Source organism: Canis lupus, chromosome 6 (genome assembly GCF_003254725.2).
Source record: "Canis lupus dingo isolate Sandy chromosome 6, ASM325472v2, whole genome shotgun sequence".
NCBI classification, from domain to species: domain Eukaryota; kingdom Metazoa; phylum Chordata; class Mammalia; order Carnivora; family Canidae; genus Canis; species Canis lupus.
In genome coordinates, this window is record NC_064248.1 from 11,374,399 (window position 1) to 11,391,535 (window position 17,137).

At 53.6% G+C, this 17,137-nt stretch overlaps 2 protein-coding genes across 9 annotated transcripts in view; one reads left to right on the plus strand and one right to left on the minus strand.

Moving 5' to 3' along the window:
• Positions 1 to 8,668, plus strand: part of USP42 (ubiquitin specific peptidase 42) — a 72,386-nt gene extending 63,718 nt beyond the window's left edge. For all 5 annotated transcript variants that reach the window (XM_049111144.1, XM_049111147.1, XM_025426237.3 and 2 more), the window contains 4 exons: positions 1,399 to 2,886; positions 3,881 to 4,182; positions 6,521 to 6,564; positions 7,658 to 8,668. In XM_049111144.1, the coding sequence (XP_048967101.1) occupies positions 1,399 to 2,886; positions 3,881 to 4,182; positions 6,521 to 6,528 (1,798 nt within the window). In that variant the 3' untranslated portion in view covers positions 6,529 to 6,564; positions 7,658 to 8,668. The remainder of the gene's footprint in view (positions 1 to 1,398; positions 2,887 to 3,880; positions 4,183 to 6,520; positions 6,565 to 7,657) is intronic.
• Positions 8,669 to 8,869: 201 nt separating this feature from the next.
• The window catches only part of CYTH3 (cytohesin 3), a 98,246-nt gene continuing 89,978 nt past the window's right edge, over positions 8,870 to 17,137 (minus strand). For all 4 annotated transcript variants that reach the window (XM_049111152.1, XM_025426241.3, XM_049111151.1 and 1 more), the window contains 4 exons: positions 12,281 to 12,357; positions 12,122 to 12,193; positions 11,891 to 12,045; positions 8,870 to 11,523 (listed from right to left, as the gene is read on the minus strand). In XM_049111152.1, coding sequence (XP_048967109.1) covers positions 11,451 to 11,523; positions 11,891 to 12,045; positions 12,122 to 12,193; positions 12,281 to 12,357 — 377 coding nt within the window. In that variant the 3' untranslated portion in view covers positions 8,870 to 11,450. The remainder of the gene's footprint in view (positions 11,524 to 11,890; positions 12,046 to 12,121; positions 12,194 to 12,280; positions 12,358 to 17,137) is intronic.

A 17,137-nucleotide genomic window follows, 5' to 3' on the forward strand; every position in this document is an offset into this window, starting at 1 on the left:
AGGTATCATTTAACAGGGGTGAAAGACAGAAATATATAAGGCAGTGGCGTTTGGGTTTGCACATGTCCGGGCGGGCCCATGCTCCTGCACGATACCCCGTGTGTGTTTTTAGCTGCACACACATTTGCTGTGAGCCTCACTGTGTGGAGTGTGGCCTGGTGTCTGGAGCACAGTCTCACGCACACATTTCACGGTCAGGGGTATGATGTTCTCGTGAGGGACTTTTGGTGACATTCTAATTATCTCTGGATTTACACAGTAGTTGTGTTCCTGGAAAATGTCATGTCCATGAAAACTGCCAATGATACCATAACTTGGGGTTTTCCCCCATGTGGACGTCAGGATGTGGGAAGTGGAATGCTAACTCTCTCCACTCCCCGCTGCCTTCTTGGCTCCCTGCCTGCTAGTGCTAGTAAGGCTCCCCTATCTCTGTGACAGCCCAGGATGCACCCCACATTTCAAAATGGCCCCTAGGAGGTGGGCTATACTTCCTGAACAGTGGTCAGGAAGGTTTAGTTATTGAAACGGAGTGGAGTAAATCTGTAGGCGAAGAACACTCCTTTCCAGTTGACCTTCAAGAGGGGCCAGTGTGAACCCTGTCACTTCAGGGTTCCTTTTGTTCCACTCTTGTTCCTTTCCTTGTCTAGTTTAGTTTGTCCTGTAATGTCTTGTACATGAGGATTACCTTTGTAGATGGTTGTATACACAGAACCACACACAAACTATAACTTAGTGGATGTAGCTTTCCATGCTGGCTTGAAAATCTCATGGTCACACTTGAGGTAACTTGTCTGTACTGATCGCACCTGTGTTCTCTCTCCCAGGTATTCTCTCACTAACATGGGGCCCCTGTGGGGCTTTCCTTGTTTGCTGGCAGTTTTCATTAACCTCGAGCATGCCTTGGGAGCTCTGTAGTGGTCAAGGGCACACAAAGTTCATGTACTGCAGGAAGGTTTTCTGAAATCTCACTAATTCCTCCCAGTTCGTAAGTTTCAAGGAGGCGTTGGTTCTGTTTGGAGGCAGTGACTCTACCTCTGAGGCTTGGGAGAAACACAGAGGAAAAGTTAGAGCCTTTGGTCATCATTTGATTTTTCTGATTATTTGCAGTTAAGAATTAGACGTGTATCTGAAAACAGAAGGAGCCTGATAACTGCAAGATTACCTGAAAAATGGGGAAGTAGATAAGCCTGATAGAGAATTTTGTATTTTTATTTAATGAGGAAAAGAGAAAATTTGAAGTTTCCAAAAATGATAAGCCTGGAATTGAGCTCCTGCCAGATAGGTTAAAAGCATAGATTATTTAGTAAACAAATGTTTTGAAGTTTTTGTCCCTGTGAGCCATAAAGCAATCAAGCCAATGACTGACTTATTGATTTCTTTGTTTTGATGGGGCTGCAGTACACCTGGACCAGAGGAGAGTCCTGCAGAGGGTCCCGGTGCGGAAATGGAAGCTGGCAGCCCCTCTCCAGATCCCCGTGAGAAACTGGAGACACTCACAAATCTTAGCAGCAAGCTAAAGAAGGCTCTGCCACCCTTAGACCCCAGCGTCAAATCTACCAAAGAAGAAGTCTCTGAAAACATTTTAGCAAAACCTGAGGAGTCTTTGCCTAGTGCCAACACTCTTTGCAGCAGCACCAAGAATACCACGGGGGACGATGTGCTCCCTAAACTATCTGGCCCTGGGGATTTGATGGACGACCAGAGCCGACCACCCCAGGCTGTACCTGGGGCATTCATAGAGAGCCCACGGGCCTCGGCTGCTGTGGAGACAGTGGGGGGTTCAAGCCCAAGTCCCCCAGTACGTTCCGAGGGGGCCTGTGAGCATGAACTCTTAGTCTACATCAGTCGAGACAAGTGCACGGACACGGAGGACCCTCCCAGGAGCACAGGCACAGCTGTTGAGGACTTGCCCTCTCCCCAACTAGACAAGATGACAGAAAATCATTCAGAAGGGGGCCCCGAACAAAGTAACAGTGAGAAATGTGAAGAAAATAAGGTTGGACAGAAGATTCCAGATCATTCTCCAGTTAAGGAAAAAATCAGTATCCTCAGAAAAGTTGATCGAGGACATTACCGCAACCGTAGAGACCGTTCCTCTAGCGGAGAACGTGCACGGGAGAGTAGGAGCAAAACAGAGGACCACTACCACAAAAAGCGCCACTCATACCTGCGGGAGCGGGCCAAGCAGGACCGCTACAGGACGGAGCCCTGCGGAGGGGCCCAGCACCACCCCTGTCACAGTGAGCGGCTCAGCCCTGGTGAGTACCGCTCCCTGGGCCGGTACAGCCACCACCACTCCCGGAACCGAGGTGGGTCAGACCAGGACTGGAGCAGATACCACCACTCAGAGAGTGAGCACTCCTGGGGCCGGGAGAAATACTACCCGGCCAAACTGAGGTGGGACAAGTGCAGGTATTACCACGACAGGTACGCCCAGTACACAGCCAGGGAGACGCGTGAGTGGAAGCCCTTCCACAGTGCCCGTGACTACACCAAGGCAAGCCAGTACGGCAGCCGGCCCTCCAAGGACTACTACAAGGGGAGGAAGGGCTACGAGCCGGTCGCCAAGGGCAGGGAGCGGCACCACTTCAGTCCCCGGGCCGCCCCCCATGCCCTCCTCCCATACCCCGAAAAGTACCCCCATGAGAAAATTGCACTTGTAGCTGATGACGCCACCTGTAACCTCGCCGAGCGGTTTCATGAGCACGAGAACGGCAAGTCCCGGAAGCGGAGATATGACAGCATGGACGACAGCGATGGTCACATTGAGAAGAAGGCCTGGAGGGGCATACAGAAGGAGCCCTTGGAAGAGCCCAGAGCGAAAAAGCACAAAAAATCAAAGAAGAAAAAGAAATCCAAAGACAAACACCGCAGCCGGGATTCCAGGTGAGGGTGGCCTGCGTACGGTGGGAGAGGCCAGGCCGTCCCCATAGCCTGGCAGAGACCCACGCAGGGCAGCTCCGGCAGTGGCGGCAGCAGTGGCAGCTAGATTCGTATTTCCCATCCTGTGGGTTGTGACCTGCTACCTGCTAGATCTTGACCCAACTCTGTGCTGACACTCCCTTACTTCATGGTACCGTAAAGTGCCTCAACCTCCCTTTGTGAGATGGTGATACCAGTTTGGGTCCGTGCTTTCAGATCTGTGGGAGGAAGCATGCCACGGTCTGTACCTGAGAACTTGGGAGTCTTGGACTTCGTGACTGGGGTTAATACTCTTACTTGTCAGATGTAGTTACATTTTATTACCTGTTAATGTTTTCTTGCAACTCAGAGGCCACTGGGCGGCAGGTATAGGGAGCCCGTCCCCCGCTGCTGTGCCCACCAACGGCGTGGGTCTGAGTGACCACTGCTTCCCTCAGCCTTGTCCGTCTCTCTGGCTCCATTCTCTTGAAAATGACTTTTCAGTGACAAGATGCGTGAGCACAAGCAGCAGTGCTCCGTACCCAACACTAGAGACTTGACGTCTGTTGAGATGGAAACCCTGGGGAAAGGTCACAAAGAGCCTTAGGGAGACACACGGTTACCCGAGGGAAAACCTCCTTCCCTCCTGTGTGTCTGAATCTCCTGGCAAAAGTGTATTTTCCCCTCACCCTCTAGTTTCAGGAAAAGGTAGTAAAGTCCTTCCTCTGGACTTGTGGCCAGCAGCTGTAGCTCCCGAGCGGAGCTTGAGGCAGTGGCAGGTGGGGTCCAGGTTAGGGAACTCATACCCTGGACCCCAACACTTCCTGCAGTGAACACAGCACTTTTGTACTTAGGTAGGCTCTTCACCGGTGTGTGCGTGCTGAGTGTCTGCTGTGGTGGGGGTAAAAGCCAAGGACCAGGCCTCTTGGAGGTGGTTTTGGTTTTTTGGTGGTTTGAGTTCTGGCTTATTTCTCCACAGGCATCAGCAGGATTCCGATCTTTCAGTAGCATGCTCTGATGCCGACCTCCACAGACACAAAAAAAAGAAGAAGAAAAAGAAGAGGCACTCCAGGAAATCCGAGGACTTTGTTAAAGACTCAGAACCGCACCTCCCCAAGGCCGCCAGCCATGAGACTGTTGACCGTTTCCGGAGACTGGACGGCACCCTCCCCCTCACCGACGGGCTGCCTCTGGAAGGTGTCGGGCCTTTCCGTGAGAAGAGAAAACACTTAAGGATGGGAAGCAGGGATGACAGGTGTCCTCTGTCTGAGTGTGGCCAGGGTAAGAGGAGATACTTGGAATTAAGAATATAGAAATGATTTCTTGTTAACAGAGGGGAAGAAGCCCTCAGATGGCGGAGAAGGCCATGCGTTCCAGCGGGAGCCCTAGTACCTGTCCGCTCCCCCCCTCGGCCCCCAGCCGCACGGTCCCAGCTACCGGCCGAGGCTGTACATGTGCCAGCAGCTCAGTGACGCGGACTGGCTCTGCGGGGCCTCTAGCGACACCTCTGGAGGCTGGGGCTCTGGCTGTGTGTGTCTCATGAAGGACCAGGACTTTTGTTTGTAAGCCGTTTCTGATAGAAATATTTTCAGTGTGTTTTTTCTCTCCTGAGTCTTTAAACCTCTTGTATTCTGAGTATAACCTGAAACTCAGTTTGAGGAATGTCAGCTGTCGGCCCTTCGTGGAGCCGAGGCCTTGCAGGTGCTTGTACTGTGGGACCCTGGCTCTTGCCGAGTGAATCCCTCCGGGCTGGGGGCTGGGGGGCTTGGATTTTTACCACCTTTGCACCGTGTCTTCCGATGTCATTCCATACCCCTCTCTGCTCTGACTGCACTTAAAGCAGTCCCTCTTCCCATTCTGATTTGTGTCTGTGGCCCTCGGCTGTGGGCACCCACAGGAGCCAGGGTGCTGAGCAGGGTCAGCCAACTGCAGCCCATGGGTGCCACCTGTCTCCATGTGGCCTGCTGCTAAGAAAGGCTTTACAGGCTTTAAATAGCTGGACAGTTCTGAAGGAGGACATTTCATTGCATGGGAGGGTTGTGTGGACCTGATATGCAGCATCCGGAGCTGTGCTTGGGGTGAGCCAGGCCTGCTCAGTTACATGGGGCCACACTGCCCTGGTGAGTGGCTGCCAAGAGCCTGAATGGTCCCACCCAGAACCTGGTTATGCTCTGGCCTTTTGTACAGAAAGCTCGCCCACCCCTGCCCTAGATGCCTGAGGTGCGCTTTCAGGACTTTGATGGTTGCCCAGAGGCCCTTTGGTTCTTGACTGTGTTGTGAACTTGAGTGGGACATCCTGTGTTTTGGGGGCAGACCAGTCCCTGCAGTGGCCCACTGTCCTCGTGGCTGTTGAGTGAGGAGGGACAGACAGGTCCTAAGGGTTGGCATTAGAGAACTGGACACCGTGAGGGAGGTACTGTCCCAGTGGGAAGGGATGTGCAGTGTGACGTGCCATGACATGCCCAGGGGGCACGGGATAGAGAAGAGTGGGAAGTGATGCTGGACTGTTGTCTGCTCTGGGTTATTTTTTATTTAAAGATTCTATTTATTCATGAGAGACACACAGAGGCAGAGACACAGGCAAAGGGAGAAGCAGGCTTTCTGCGGGGAGCCCAATGCGGGACTCGATCCTGGTTCTCTAGAATCATGCCCTGGGCTGGAAGCCGTGCTAAACCACTGAGCCACCCAGGTGTCCCTCTGCTCTGGGTTTTTTAAAGAGATTAATTATATGAATCTTCAGACTGGTTTCCCATGAGCATTTGGTGATTTGGGTAAGGGCTTGGCCTGATGAAGATGGAGTCCTTTCTGACCTCTCTGGTGCTTGGGAGGAAGTGTAGTGGGCATCATCCAGGGGATTCTGCTTTGTTGCCAGAATCTTCCCGTCCCAGCTGCAGGTCTAGGCCGCGGCGCACAGTGGAGGGCGGCTCCCCCACAGAGATGGTTCTAGAGGGAAAGCAGGCTGAGTGTGAACCTTGGTAGTTGGCATTTGGGGGCCCAGACACGTCTCCAGGGGTGCAGTCAAGCTTTGTGTCAAGTGGTGGCTGTTTCTGTCCTGTCCGATTACACTTGGTGGCTGGTGTGCTGCCAGCACTTCTGGGGAGAACAGACTGAGGAACCCGTGTGCCTGTCCCTTCTGTCCTCCTCAAGGACAGGGATCACCTGCTTGGCCTTCCATGCCCAGCATCCCTGTCTTCTGAGAACGCCAGACCCCCTTGCCTGCCTGCCTGCCTGCCTGCCGCGCGTCCCCTCTTCTTGGCACGTTGACTGCTCACCTCTCAGATGCCTGTCCTCGGGCTCCATGAGACTCTCACTTCAGTGTCTCTGGTCTGAGATCTGTTCTGTCCTCCTGTTAAAATGCTGATCAGTTTGATGGACTGAAAGCAAACTGTTCCCACAGAGTATGTATGGCTTTCGCTCCCCAGGCATCACATAAAGTCTTGCTTTGAGGGGTAGCAGCGTGACAGTGTACGCCTGCTTGTCTAGTGCGGGGCAGGTGTCAGACACCCAGCCCCCGGGAATGGGCTCTAGATATAACCACTTGATGCAAGCACACAGCACAGGCACGAAGAATTCTGCAAAAACAGTATTAAAATCTCTTTCCTGATTCTTTGCTTTCTAGGTGATTGAAAACTTGGCCTCAAAACAAAAAATTCACTAGTTATGGTAAGCAGCTTTCCTGTCTGTATATTTCATACTTGTTTGTAGAGGCACCAAGGGGGACACACACAGAGTTCGCAGCCTTGGGGACACAGCCAGTGCTGTGGGGAGCAGGTGTGGGAGGTGCCTCGTGAGGGAAGCAGACTCCTCTGACCACCAGGCCAGTGGTAGAGCTGTGCTTAGACCCCTATTCGTCAGTTCTGGCTCTGAGATGGTGTCCCTTAATCCAGGCGGCACCACCTGCTCCCCCTGCCTCCCCTTATGGTAGGAAAATGAGGGAAAGTTGAAAGAAAGCGCAGGCGACAAGGATGGAGAAGCCCCTTCCTCCACCTTACCCACTGGCCTGAGGGGCTCCGCCCACACACAGGCGCCCGTCCCCGTGCTTGGGGCACAAGGGGCTAGCATGCCCCACACCTGACACGCTCCCCAGCTGGCACAGCGTCCAGGCCTGGAGCAACAGGTCCCATAAGGACCTAGAAATCACACCGATTTCAGACAAAAGGAACTTTGTGTTATTGGAATGAGGTTGGATACCTTCTAACAGATCAAAACTTTGTCAGTGTCTAGTGATTGACTACTGGAATTTGATCCATGGCCGTGGGAGATAGTAATTCACGTCTGCGGTTCAGGAGAATGTGCCACCTTGCTCTGGAAGGGACTTCCGTCCAATGTGTGACTTGTAGTCAGCAAGGGGGTGGGGGGTGAAATGGATTTCACTGTATTGTCTACCGAAGATTAACGTGCAACTAATGCTTTCTCAGTGTGTCTTAAGGAAAAGACCTAAGCCTAAGTAAGGAATTAGTCTTCTCTAGTGAAAGGGAATTAATTGAAGGAGCGAGCCGATTAGCGGTGGCCCGGGCTTGGCGGGCCCAGCAGGTGGCTCCCTCCGCACGTCTGGCCTGGCAGCCCCCTTCCTGTCCTGCCCTTGGAAGGAAGAAGAGCTCCCCCAAAAGGCCTGGTGCAGCTGTGCTGACAGGAAGCCCACGAATGATTGTCCCATTAGGGATGCCAGGCCCTGCCCGGCCCCCTAGCCCCGTGGCCCCTCTATCCTGCCTCGGGAGGTACTAATGCGTGCTGCTTGCCGCCTCTTGTCTTTCAGATCCAACGTGTTCAACAGAAGCCATCCCCAACCCAGCTTAAATTATAAATATAGAAAATAACTTTGTTCAAATCTGCGTGGTGCTTCTTTAGTAAATACTGTACAGATTTTACCATGGAGAACTTTTTTTTAGTTTTTACCTTTTCTTAATTACCCTTATTCCAAATGGACGAACACTTTCTACAACTGCTGACCATTGTAAAACACCGTGTATATAAATCCCATGGACAGTAACGCCCTGGACTGGAACATCTCAAATGCTGCTTAATCAGACTCAGGTGGACCGCTCGCATTCCATGGAAAGCTCCTCCCAGTTAGACATCCGGCGCGAGACCAGCCGGGAAACCATGGAATTATTAAAAGTACAAACAAACTGACAGTGTGTATATTTAATTTAAAGACTTATTTAAAGATTCACGAGCTCTCAACTAGACTTGAGAGCAGTCTGTTTTCTGTAATGTCTGATACTAGAAACTAATTTGCTTCATATTTTAGTTGTATTCAAGATTTGAAAATGTATTTTATAGACAAGTTCTGTTTTTGAACTTTGTGGAACTATTCCAATCAATTTACCAGTTATGATGAGTATTTACATTATGAATGTATAATCCAAACATTATTTGTAAAGCCTACAGTATGTTTTTATTACTTAACACTTTTTTATACAGTGTCTCTTGTCTTGACTATGATATTGGAGTCTGAGTTGTCAGCTTGGTCCCTTAAAGTTTCTAGTTACAGACAAAATCATACTGTGATTTTATTTTTAATATGGATATGCTATCAAACTGTGATACACTTATAATTCACTGGTCCTGCATCAGGAGATGGAGTGGGGAAAACTGTATTTAATACAGTTTGTATCTGAATAATCTGTATGGTTTATACAGTTTGTGTTGTTCAGAGATGTCTAAAGTTTGATCTTTGTTTTTTTAAAGATTAAAAAAGCACTTGCCCCACTGTAAATATACAGCATGTAAAATTTATATAGTATATAAATGGCAGCAAATTAAACATTTTGTGTCTTATTCTTTACTGCTGTTTCTCCCCTTTGCTTACCACACCTTTCTTCATCAACTTTTTCCTGCTGCCTTGACTTTCTTAGCCTCTGGAGCCCAAGCTACAGCCTCCCTTCTCGGCCTGGGAGGACGGAGGGACAGGGAGAGGGTTGCCCGACCCAACCATCTATTTTAGAGTACCAAGTCACAGACCATCTTGTTTAAACAATGCATTTTTAATTTTGTGAACACAGTATTTGCAATTTGACGGCCATACACCTTCCATTTTTACTATTCATTTTACAACAAAATATTGATAGGGTATTCATGCAGGTGGTGGGAGTATATACACTGAATAACAAACACTCCAGAAAGCTCTATGTACATTATTTACATATTAACTATTTACCGTAAATAGAAATGTCTAAGAAAAAATAAGAAAATGTGAAATCACAACGTGTGGTTTCAGGTCTACAACAGACCTAACTTCCCCAGCAAAGCACATCTACGTCAATAATACGCATTTTAACTTTAAAAAATATGCATTGCTTTATATGAAGCATTAAATGCTGCTTCACCTATAAATAGCTCCTATTTTGATTCAGTTTGGTACCACATTAAACTGTTGACAGTTGTTCCATGATCCTGAAGACGCTTGCCTGGGTCCAGGGTCATCCAGTTAAACCTCGAGCGTTCACGGAGGCCCGCCTGGCGCGCCCCCCCCGCACTGCCGCCTGCCCTTGGCCTCAATTCAAGCACGCCACGCAGACGTGGGGCTGGGGGGGGGGGGGGGGGCTGAGGTCCGGGCGGCGGCCTGGACGGGCCTGCCCGCAGGTGGAGTGGGTCCGACGGCTGGTGTGCCCGTCGTGTTAATACTGTCACCACATAGACGGGGAACGAGAGGATCTCCCGTAACATGGGGGGCAGGTCCCACGGATTCTAAGCACGGCGGCCTCTGCCTCGCTCCTGGGGAAAGAGCCATGACCGGGGAGGAACAGTTCCTACCGGGCCTTCCTGAAGCTTGCTTCTCCCAACCCCGCTGAGGCCAAGCCCGGGGCCAGAAAGCCCTGCTTCCCCAGGGGCCTAGCTGGGGCGGCCGCAGGACAGAGGGACGCTCTCCCTCGCGGGAGCTACCGATCGGGCCGCCGCCGCCGGGGCGCTCTTGAGCAGCGCTGGGCCCGGGCTCCGGGCGCCGCGTGTCCGTGGAAGACCGGAGGCCAGAGTTGCATATATGCCGGCACATATACTCGCCTTTCTCAAAAACTACAGTTTCGAATTTGAGGTATCAGTACAGTAACAAAGCCTAAAAGCTTGGGAATGAAACAATCAGTTCAATGCAGGTCAGAGAGTCCTGGGCTCAGACCCCTTTGCATTTAGTGGGACTTAAAGCTACGTCAAGGTCAGCGGCGTCGAGGCCAGGGGCCCGCAGCCGGTCAGTTCCAGCACCAAGGCAACTCACAGGAACAGTCACTTGTACTTAACATCTTCACACAGGTGCTCACGGTCTGAGGGCTGCTTTCTGGGACTTGCATGTGGCACAGGACGGTCCGGGGACCCACCGCCAGAACAGCCGCGTGGGCCAGGGGGTTCCATCCCAAAGACCCAGATGCAGCGTCCCAGCACACAGCACCCCAACCTCACCCACCAGCACCCCCGTCCTGCTCGGAGATCCACCTTCCCTCCGGCAGCCGCCCTGAGCACCTACCATGAGATCAACAGCAACCTGACAACTACCTGATGGTGGATCCTCTGAAGTTCCACCACCAGTGCATATGTGGGGTTTTACACTATTTACAGGAAACCCTCAGTGCCCCGTGCCTTCATCCCACAGCGTCCTCTCTCCCTGCTCGTAGCGAGAGAGTAAGTCTCTGAAAACATGGAGTAAGGTTCGTTCTCGTTATTTGTCTATATGTGTTAGGTTAAAAGATCTGGTCAAATTATCATCGGGTCTGTAAAAAGTATTTGTTTTGCCAACAGGTTTTCAATAGCGAAGACTGACCCACAGGGAACCACTAGCTGGCGGGCCACACAGGCCAAAGCAGCTGCTCCGTGGGGCTCAGCACCCGGGCTGCGCAGGACTGCAGTCACAAGAGAAACACCCAGAACCATCACTTCGATGTTAAAGATCTGCCTTTTCAGAGGGTACTCTGTGGGGGCACAAGGTCTGCGCTGAAGAGTAGCCCCGGAGCCTGCCCACCCCCTGGAGCCCAGCCCTGGGCCCCTTGGGGGCACCGAGGTGCCTGCCCCTCTGCACTGCACATGTGTGGACAGAGGTTTCCTCAGTGCATGTACTTGTGTCCTGTACTTGTGCCCAGGAGTTCTGTTTATAGCTGCCATTCTAAAAATACTGTTAGAAAGTAAGTATCTTTTGTTATAATTTCAGAATATAAAAAGGCATATAAAAGCTATAATCCTATATATCTGAGAAAAAACTCTGAATAAAAAAGTGGTAGCTTTTCCTTTCTTGTCCTGATAGAAAACGGCGGCTTCTAGAATGGTGAACACAGCCACGGGGAGTGCGCATGTGGCCCGCGGGGCACGAGGTCCTGTCCACGGAGGCGGCGTTGGGACGCGCGGGCGGCGCCCCGCACAGAAGGCCCCTCAGAGCACGGGCCGCGCCCTCGGCGACCCCAGAGTGGCGCCTCCGTGAAGCCGCCGCCCGGTGCAGGCGCTGCCTCCTCGGGGGAGGCGGCAGGAGGGCGAGGTTGGGCCCAGGGTGTCTGTACGGGGAGGCTCCCAGTCAACTTTCTGCTGTGGGATTTCGGCTTCCACTTTCACCTGTTGCGGCCAGGAGGGATCTATTTCTTATTGGCAATCCTCCTCTTCCTCGTGGCCAGCATGTCATAGAAGGGATCCCTGCTGATGCTTGCTCTGGGGACAAAGGACAATCCTGAGGGCGGAGGGCGGCTATAGCGCGTCTCTGCAGCCAGGGGTCAGGCCCGGCACACAAGTGTGCATGCGCTCAGGCAGTGCTGCGCCTGTGCAGGCACTCCAACGCATGCAGGCGTACACACTCATGCGCGTGCATTCCCACGCATGCATGCCTACTCGTGTGTGCACACCCACGTGCAAGCATTCCCACTCGTGCACTCCCACATGTACCGGCATACACTCACATGGATGTGCACTCCCACATGCACACGTACACTTACATGCATGTCCTTCCACACGTGCAGGCGCACACACTCGGGGACAGGACGGGGCCCTGGGGCTCTGAGCAGGGGCTTGGGGCACGCACCTGATGGATTTCATCCACTCTTCCTTCTCCTCAGGGCTCGGGGCAGAGATCCGGTACACGACGTGGTTCCCCTCCACCACTCGGCCGTCCGCCTCCGTTTTACAGGCCTTGATGACCTGGCCCTTATGGCTCGGGTTATAAAGCTCGAAACAGTTCTGGTGGAGACAGAGGGCCGTCACCCTGCGCCGGGGCCACCCAAGGGCAGGGGCAGCAAGAGGGAGCCCCGCTTACCGGTTTCCGGGGGTCCTCCACCTCTCTGATGCTGAGGTTTTCCAGGGGAATGATGCCCCTGGGCTCCTTGTCCTAGGAGAGAAGAGCGCATGGCCAGCCTTGCTCAGGTCTGTGCCAGGGGCCTGGTCCCCGGGGCACCGCAGCCCGCCCCATACTTACTGTCGTGTACTCGAAGTAATAGAGGCAGTTGTCGGTGAGGATGAACCACCGCCGCTTCCAGGTCTTCACCCGCCCTCCTAGAAGCAGAAGGACCCCGTGAGTCAGAGCCCCAGCTGCTCGGAACTGGGACCTACAGAAATTACCATATTTTCAGAAATGCCACCAGGAACCAAGCTCGGTTTTACGCTCCCTTCCTCGTGAAAACGTTGGACATTCCACTCAACACTTAGCCAAGGCCTAGACAAGCCTTGTGGCCTGGCTGGTGACAAGCGGGCGCAGGGCGCTGCCAGGGCCCCACATGCACCCCCACCCGGGGCCATCATCGGCGCCCCTACCACGGCCACGGCCACCTGAGCCCCCTACTAAATTCAATTGCTCTCCAAACCGGCTTTCTGGAAACGTTAGTGGTGATGAATGGGCTTAATATCCCCGCATGGAAATGACAACAGGATGAAGTCAGTGCCACTCCCCGGGCCTGTCCGGGTTGTAATCCTGTTACCTCAGGTCTCTGGGTGGCCCTGGGATCCATCAGGATCAATTATTCCTCAGTCCGGGGAATTACTCGATTGAATTAATCTCTTAACAAGATCAAGACACACATGTAAACACACACACGCGCGCACACACACAGCTCGTCTGCATCTCTTCTCCTTTCACTACAGAAAAGGAAATCTTTTACCCTTAAATATTCAGCACAAAATGGGCTTCAATTTCCAACCCTGGCTTCTGACATAAAGTTCAAGAAAACACAATCTACGAGAAAAACACACACATGGTAGCAGGATCAAGCGGTACGTGGGCAGGAGTGGATCTCCCTACTCTGTCTCGCCTGAGGTGGCATCCGGGCGCAGCTCACCCACCTTTCTCTGTTATGTGAGCAGGTGAGGGCTGTCGGGGCTGAGGGACGAGGGTGTGCAGACAGGAGGAGGGGAGGAAGGCTGTGTGGGTCACGTGGGGGGAAGGGGTCAGGAGGGACAGGAAGGCACACTTGCCAGCTTCCCAGTTCAGCCTGGGGCTGAGGCAGGACGGCCTCCCAGTCATAATGTCTGCAGAAATCCAGGCAGGGAGGACACCCCACTTCAGGGGGAGAGGCATGACCACTGGGATTTGGTGCCACTGGGCCAGGTCCCAGGGAGGTCCCTCTGGGATCCCTCAGCCCTGCCTCACTGAACAGACATTGGACCTCCTCTGGACGGCCGTGGGCAGGCCAACATCTGACCGGAGAAGCTGGTGTGTGGGATGGGATGCCTGGCAGTGGGGACAGGGCCTCAGCTGTGCGGGGAAGGCAGGCCTGCTATGTCTCCCCCCGTCTCTGACCGACACCCCCAGCTCCAGCCACCTCACTACTGCTCCCTGTCTGAAGGGTCTGTGTGCCTTACCCAGATTCCTGTTGCCCCCTCCACACCCCCAGGCCTACAGACATGTCCCCTCCCCATCCCCCAGTGTCTCTCTGAGCCCCAGCTGGACCCCTGCTCCCCACACCCCTGTGCAGCTACCCTGAGACTCTCGGGGCTTCCCTGGAATCCTCTGCTCCCCCTGGACCAGGCCTCATCTGTTCTTCTGAAGAGCCAGCACAGAGCTGGGTAGAGGAGCCCTGTTTATTCTCCAACCTCCCGAAGCACCCCAGGGAAGCCCAAGTTCACAGGGCAGGGACCCAGGAGACCCCTGTCCCAAAGTCCTCCAGTGATAGGACAGCACGGACTCTCTCCAGGTACATCCCCTGCCCCCACGAGGTCTTTCTCTGGCCCCTGTCAGCCTCACCACTGTCTCCAAACAGCAGCCACAGGCGTCCCTTGAGAGGACAAGTTCATCCCAGCTCTTGATGTCTGAAGCTGCCAAAGGCTCCCACCCCCAGCTGAAGACCCCAATCCCTCGGTGGCCTCCATGGCCTCCTCCTGGCTCCCCTCCCTGCCCCTGCCCTTCCTTCTGGCTGACATGCCAGCGGCAGCTCCAACTCTCCTGCCAGCACCTTCCCTCTGCTCGCCCCACAAGCAGTTCTTGGAGAATCCTCCCAGGAGTCCTGCACCATCCACTTGTCCAGCACCTGCTCTTCTGTCCACGCTCCTGTCACTGGGTCACTAGGTGGCGGTCTAGGTGTTCCACTCACCTCCAGGCCCCACCGCAGGCGGTCCAGGAAGGCTTCTCAGCACTTTGCCCCTGGGCTCCTGCCCCACTGCTCCTGCGCTCAGTGGCACGTCCAGGGGAGCCCCAACCCTGGTCCAGTTGTCACAGCCAGAGGGCCTCCCAGCCCAGCCGTAGGTACCCTTACAGCTCAGGGCCTGCCCAGCAGGGGCAGGCATGGGGAGGCGGCTACACTTTTGGTGTTGGAGCCACCCCAGGTTTTGCTGCAAGGGAACAGACAAGCTCTGCATATGTGTGTTCCTGGCTGAGCTTCAGGAGATGGGGATGGACACACACACACACACACACTCACTCTCTCTCACTCCTGCAGAAAGGAGCCTTGCTTCTCCACCCTGTGAACTTCCTGCTAGTTCCATGGCCGTTCCATGGAACTAGCACACAGCATGTGGGCACACGGCATGTGGGCACCCATTACCCTGCAACAGGTTTTCTGCAGGACAGGTCAAGTCTGATCCACGTTCCTGTTTTCAACACAACTGATCCATTCTCAAAATTCAGCGACTATAAGGCCTTTACTTGACCATCATGAAGAAATGCTACAATGCTCCCATGCTCTCACAAAGCATGCAGGCCTTTTGAAAGTGCCACCTGCCCTAAGACTACATTTTTTATGAGAAACACAAAGCAAGGCCACCCGGTGACCTCTGTTCCTATCTAAGCACATGCACAGAACACACGCTGTTTCCTACCCTTGTGTCATAGGTCTCTGGCCAAGCACTTCTGTGTCCAGGCCTCGGTCTGCCCTGTGCTGGATAAGGGCCCAGAGCTAACCCAGGCCAAGCTAACGCATCTTTAGCATCGGCTTCCAGCAAATTTACTGCTTTCTTGGTCTTCAGAGCCCAACACCAACCGGCTGCCCCTCAGTAGCCAGGCCAGTGTCAATACTGCGGGGAGGCGGCCTGTGGGCAGGATGGTCTCCAGGCCTCAGCAGCTCTGGAGAGCAGACCAACCTGGGGAAATGTGCTCTCTGGACGGCTACAGCTCTGTGAACACAGCGGGTACAGAGGTTGCCTGGGCCAGAGGGAGGCAGCAGCAGGCTTGCTGGCGCTCTGGGAAGGTGGCTCCTGGGCAGTCACTGGGCTGGCCAGCTCAAGGTCTGGGCAGTACCATCACTGCTAGGTCTGTGACAGCTAATGAGAACACCAGTGCCATAACTTACACACACACACACACGCACGCACGCACGCACGCAGCGGCGGAACATGGAAGGAGCAGACTTTGGTCCTCCCACCTACCCGCTGTGCCACGGCCATGTCTGGCTGTATGGGGCCCCTTGGGCACCTACCCAGCACCCAAGCCAGCTCTGTGGCCCCTAAGGGTGCTCTGGGCACTGCTTACATGTACAACCAGAACACAGGTTGGAAAATAAGGCCTGCTGTGCCTTTACCTCCCTCATTTTGTTCTGTCTTTAGAAGCAGGAGCATCTCCCACTGGTGCTGAGGCCACACCAACTGCCAGGCAGGCTTGCACTGTCACTGTCACCGTCACACGAGGGGCATTCCCTGGCCGTGCAGGAACAGGAGGGACCCAAGTGCAGCTGCTGGTGTGTCAGACACATCCCTCCTCTGCCCTCACCCCAGGGCCACAGGTGTGACGTGACCTCAGAGATGCATCTCGAAATCCATGAAAGCATTCAAGTCCACGCTTAGGGCTCTGAGTTTGCAGACAAAGATCTAGAACTCCCCTAACTGGCAGCACAGGCAGAGAAGTCAGAGCAAGACCCCAAATCAGAATGGCTGAGCCCCAGCACACACCTTCATGCCTCTTACCCACACTTGATTAAAAACACAAAGTTGCCGGACTTCTTGATGTCTTACAGTATGTTCTCAGAGTGCCCGGATGGTACACAGTTGTCACGTCTCACAGGCTCTCATGTCACAGTAAGGCAGAAATCCCAATCTCCCCAGAGTAAAAACAAAACAAAACACCCCACCCTAACAATTCATTAAATTGCCCAGAAAATATCAATGTTTCTGTACTTCTTTGTCAATGGTTAGGAAGCCTTTTAAACATTTCCGGATTCCGTCCAAGGGTGGTGCAAACATGCGCTGTTTGGTTAGTATGAGAGGCAACCGGTGATGTACGGGAATGGAGCAGGCAACCAGCAGTCTCGTGGCTGCTCAGGCCCTAAGGACACTGAGGGGCAAGCTCGTTCCCACACGGCATTCCCATGCGCTCCCGGGCGCAGAAAGGCTGGCATTCCAGCCATGCCTCGCCCGGCCCCGGAGGTGTAGGTGTCACATTCGCTGCACCCTGCATGAAGCTAACCCCGGCAAGTCCAAAGCCACATGGGTCAGATGAATGGCAGCCACAAATCAGAGCTTCACACAGACCAACGGGGGAGAGAAACTGAGAGAGGAATGAGCAGCTGGGGAAGGGGCAGGAAGCCACTGGGTACGTACCTCCTAACGCAGAACAAGCAGGGACAGCCCGTCACAGAACAGAAAGGTGGGAGCCACAGGCAGAAGGAAAACAAGAAGGCACATTTAAACCACTCATCAAAAATCAGCCACACCAAACCAAGAGAAAGGCACGCAGGTTCTCGCAGTAAATGCACCTGCCTCTGGTACAGAAAACTGCTTGGGTCTATCTGGATGCTAAGTGAGCAGTTTTCTCGGACGCTCGTGCAGCCCGGGCGTTACTCTCTGCCGTGGACACTGACAAGATGGCCTCGTTCGGACAGGGCAGGGCTCAAAGCAGCAGCCATCAAGTCTG